This window comes from Silurus aristotelis, assembly GCF_946808225.1.
Source record: "Silurus aristotelis genome assembly, chromosome: 28".
In the NCBI taxonomy this organism is placed as follows: domain Eukaryota; kingdom Metazoa; phylum Chordata; class Actinopteri; order Siluriformes; family Siluridae; genus Silurus; species Silurus aristotelis.
In genome coordinates this window covers 500,894-505,893 of record NC_139601.1, presented here as the reverse complement: position 1 = coordinate 505,893, position 5,000 = coordinate 500,894, and the positions used below count along the sequence as shown (strand labels likewise).

The window sequence follows — 5,000 nt, the reverse complement described above, 5'->3', positions numbered from 1 at the left end:
CTGTAATAAATCATTTGTTTCTGCCTCACAAATAAACCTAGAATTCATCACGTCTCACACCAAGGACCTTCATCTCTCTCTCTCTCTCTCTCTCTCTCTCTCTCTCTCTCTCTCTCTCTCTCTCTCTCTCTCTCTCTCTCTCTCTCTCTCTCTCTCTCTCTCTCTCTCTCTCTCTCTCTCTCTCTCTCTCACACACACACACACACACACACACACACACACACACACACACACACACACACACACACACACACACACACACACACACACACACGTCATAAAAATCTGACAGAATAATCAGGAATAGATTAGAATAGAATCAGGAATGATTTCCTCTTTCACTGCTGCAGGAGCACAAGTCAGAAAACGAGTCAGAAATCCTTCACACGGGCGAATGTGTTCTCTAACACACACACACACACACACACACACACAGACAGACACACACACACACAGACAGACACAGACAGACAGACACAGACACAGACAGATGGTGAAGAAGACTGTCTTGATCAATTTTCTAACAGAAGTACGTGTATGTGTGTGTGTGTGTGTGTGTGTGTGTGTGTGTGTGTGCCAGCTAGCTTGTAGATTAAGCTTCAGTCCTGAGGATGTTCAGGTTGAGGATGTTTGAAAATTCTACATGGTGTGACATCATTAGCTCATTTGCATATTATACCATAAAATCCAGTGGAAGATCTCAGAACCCTGAGCAGCCATGTGGAGAACTCCAAAAGGTTTCTTATTCTGTAGAACTTCTCACTGTGTATGAGGAAGAAAAGGACAGGATGAACTCTCCACTTCTCGTCCAGATGTACTTAATGTAGCTGACTGTCTCTGCATGATGATGGACTTCCTCATGTCTGACTGGACCGAGCAGAAGCGTCAGCGCTGTGCTGAGGACCTCCTCAGAGGGCGTAGTGCTGCAGAGCTTTCTGCCTCATGAGGTCCCACAGCAGCATGCTGAGCACAGTGTGAGGAGCCAGACGCATGAACACGGGTCCCATCCCCTTATACAGACCCAAAACCCCCTCTGTACCACTCACTTTTAGCAGGCAGTCCAGGAACCCAGTGTAGAGCCGACCCTGAACAGGAACCCAGAGCAGAACACACACAAACACAAACACACTCTCAGACTCAAACTCGAAACACAACACTGAAATGTTCTACGATTCATCACACACACACACACACACACACACACACACACACACACACACACCTTTCTTAATTCGTCCACAGGCTGGTTGTAAAGCCTGGTGCTGATAACATCAAACGGAGTCATGGTGATCGCTACGGCAACACCGCTAACCACCGCTGCCATCAGAGCCACCAGCCAGCTGTTGGGAGTGAACCACTGTAGGAGCAGGTGGGGGTGAATTCCTGCACAGATCTGTGTGTGTGTGTGTGTGTGTGTGTGTGTTTATTCTCACCTGGGTGTGTGTAAGCTGCTCTTTGGCTGAGCTGAAGGTGGCGAGCTGAGCCGCTGATCCCACCATGACCCTCGGCACGGCGCCGTTTACACCTCGCCACAGACCCAGCACTCCCTCACGCCTGTATATGGTGGCGAAGGCGCTGAAGATTCCCTGACAACCAACACACTCCGTCAACAACGCCGTGTGTGTGTGTGTGTGTGTGTGTGTGTGTTACATGCACACATGCTACCATTCTGAACTTTCTGTATGCTCAAAAGGTTTCAAGTCTAGTTTTGTAACACGCCAACAGATGGCAGTACAAAGCTGCATGCACAGTCACAGGGGGCACAGAAATTCATAAGCCAGTGTGCTAAAAGTAAATATGCTGTGTATATTAGGAGCTGGGGCTGTTCTGACCCACCTGTTACCACGTCTGTGATTTCGTCACGGACAGCGAGTTAAAACTAAGAGCAAACGTGAAATTCAGAAAATTGGGCAAATCTGCCACAGAGGCTTTTGACGTGACGCACGTTTGACGTACGGCGACACTGCAATGAACATCGCTGGAAGACAACTTGAAAGTCTCCATGCTCAAGAGGTGCTTGAGACACTTGGAAAAGAAGACTTTCAGGACACGTTCCAGAACACAGGGGGGCGCTGTATTGCTGTGCAAAGGGGCCTTTTTTTTTTTTTTTTTTTTTTTTTTAAGGTGACCGTGTGGAAATGTAGATAAATAAAGTAAACAGAATGAGTGACTCAGCCAGAGCTCATAATACTGAGTAACTGTGTGTGTGTGTGTGTGTGTGTGTGTGTGTGTGTGTGTGTGTGTGTGTGTGTGTGTGTGTGTGTGAACAAACAGCAAAACATATCATGTGTCTGATGTCTGATGTCAACCAGCTCTGTTACTTTTTCACACACGCACGCACGCACGCACACACTGCATATTCAGCTGGTTTTATTAGTCCAGCTCTAACTGGTCTGGACGATGGAAACTCTGAGATTAGACCTCACCTAAAAACTTTGTTTGATCAAAGGCCAGCTGCTGACCGTGTGTGTGTGTGTGTGTGTGTGTGTGTGTGTGTGTGTGAGCGTGTGTGTGGGTTTAAAGTTCTCCTGTTGTTGCTGCCTGGTAAATCTGTCACGCCTCTGTTTGTTGATATGTGATTGGCTGCAGCTGTTGAGAAGTGTGAAGGTGCCTGAATGTGGAATGGCGCACGTGCGCGCGTGCACACACACACACACACCCACACACACACACACACACACACACACACACACACACACACACACACACACACACAGCAGAAACTCAGCACTGTAAAATCCCTGTCTGACTCAAGTAAATCATGTGTCTCATCCTTGTTCATGGTTCCTGCAGAGTTGCTGATGGTGTAGGGTAGAGCTGATGGTGTAGGGTAGAGCTGATGGTGTAGGGTATAGCTGATCGTGTAGGGTAGAGCTTATGGTGTAGGGTGGAGGTTATGGTGTAGGGTGGAGGTTATGGTGTGTGATGGTGTAGGGTAGAGCTGATGGTGTAGGGTGGAGCTGATGGTGTAGGGTGGAGCTGATGGTGTAGGGTAGAGCTGATGGTGTAGGGTAGAGCTGATCGTGTAGGGTGGAGCTGATCGTGTAGGGTGGAGCTGATGGTGTAGGGTAGAGCTGATGGTGTAGGGTAGAGCTGATCGTGTAGGGTAGAGCTGATCGTGTAGGGTAGAGCTGATGGTGTAGGGTGGAGGTTATGGTGTAGGGTGGAGGTGAAGGTGTGTGATGGTGTAGGGTAGAGCTGATGGTGTAGGGTGGAGGTTATGGTGTAGGGTGGAGGTGAAGGTGTGTGATGGTGTAGGGTAGAGCTGATGGTGTAGGGTGGAGCTGATCGTGTAGGGTGGAGCTGATGGTGTAGGGTAGAGCTGATGGTGTAGGGTATGGTGTAGGGTAGAGCTGATGGTGTAGGGTAGAGCTGATGGTGTAGGGTAGAGCTGATCGTGTAGGGTAGAGCTGATCGTGTAGGGTAGAGCTGATGGTGTAGGGTGGAGCTGATCGTGTAGGGTGGAGCTTATGGTGTAGGGTGGAGGTTATGGTGTAGGGTGGAGGTTATGGTGTAGGGTGGAGGTGAAGGTGTGTGATGGTGTAGGGTAGAGCTAATGGTGTAGGGTGGAGGTGATGGTGTGTGATGGTGTAGGGTGAAGCTGATCGTGTAGGGTGGAGCTGATCGTGTAGGGTGGAGCTGATCGTGTAGGGTGGAGGTGTAGGGTAGAGGTGTAGAGTAGAGCTGATCGTGTAGGGTGGAGGTGATGGTGTAGGGTGGAGCTGATGGTGTAGGGTGGAGCTGATGGTGTGTGATGGTGTAGGGTAGAGGTGTAGGGTAGAGCTGATGGTGTGTGATGGTGTAGGGTGGAGGTGATGGTGTAGGGTGGAGGTGATGGTGTAGGGTGGAGGTGTAGGGTAGAGGTGATGGTGTAGGGTGGAGGTGTAGGGTAGAGCTGATGGTGTAGGGTGGAGGTGATGGTGTGTGATGGTGTAGGGTAGAGGTGTAGGGTGGAGGTGATGGTGTGTGATGGTGTAGGGTGGAGGTAATGGTGTAGGGTACAGCTGATGGTGTGTGATGGTGTGTGATGGTGTATCTCCACACTGGTGTATACTGCTCAGTGTGTGAGATCTCAGAATTCCGAGTTCTGCTTTGGATCTCTGACTGGTGACTCGAGTGAATCTGTGCTCGACTGGTACCACCCTCTCTCAGGGTAAGAGGTAAGTGTACTTCAATGCTCTTCTTTGTTCTGCCACGGAGACGGTGAAATGAACTTCCCCCAGATGTCTGAACAGCCCCTGGCAATCTTCAGGTGACAGGTGAAAACCCGCCTCTTCCTGAAACACTTAAACTAACACTTTCCTGCTTTGTTCAGCACACAACTCTGCTGAGAGCTTTCTCTCAGGTTGTAATGTAGTGTACCAGTGTAGATTTATTTATCGAGACGCTTTTGCACGTGACTCTGGACACAGACGTCTGCTAAATGCTGTAAATGTAAATCTGAGTACTCAGTAACCCACAAACAGGTGCTGCAGAAGAACGTTACTCACATGGTGGTTGTGTTGGTGACCCACAGCAATGGCCTCGGCAGTCTGCGCCTGCAGGTGTGTCTTTACCTGAGGAGAGAACAAACACACACCATGATAGTGTGTGGTAGTGTGTCATTGTGATGAATTGTATAACTGATGATCAGCACACAGGTTCATTTTATACTGCGTCATCATCAGCAACAGGACAAGAAGAAAAAGCAGAAGAAAAAGAAGAAGAAAAAGAAGGCTGGGGTTCAGTTCTTTCTCCTCCAGACTGTAGATTCATGTGGAGTTGTAATGTTGTTAGACTTTGTAGGCATAAAGCTCTGGAGCTCTGTCCAGAACCACATGTACAGCGTGGCTGCAGCTCAGGGTGGAAGATGGGAGGAGGAAGAGAATAGAATTGCACAATGAGGGAGTTTTTTGCCCCAGTTATCACCACTCTGACCCCAGTGTTGAGAAAATCGTTGCTGAAGACACACCATGACTAAGTGCAAAATCACACTAATGCAGCAACAATATTTTCTTCAA

General features: G+C 48.8%; 1 protein-coding gene across 1 annotated transcript in view; it reads right to left on the bottom strand.

The window, feature by feature from the left end:
• Nucleotides 1-341: 341 nt before the first annotated feature.
• Nucleotides 342-5,000, bottom strand: part of slc25a34 (solute carrier family 25 member 34) — a 6,541-nt gene continuing 1,882 nt past the window's right edge. The window contains exons 3-6 of the mRNA XM_083533755.1: nucleotides 4,491-4,556; nucleotides 1,434-1,586; nucleotides 1,223-1,357; nucleotides 342-1,085 (exon numbers count right to left, since the gene is read on the bottom strand). Coding sequence (XP_083389881.1) covers nucleotides 909-1,085; nucleotides 1,223-1,357; nucleotides 1,434-1,586; nucleotides 4,491-4,556 — 531 coding nt within the window. The 3' untranslated portion in view covers nucleotides 342-908. The remainder of the gene's footprint in view (nucleotides 1,086-1,222; nucleotides 1,358-1,433; nucleotides 1,587-4,490; nucleotides 4,557-5,000) is intronic.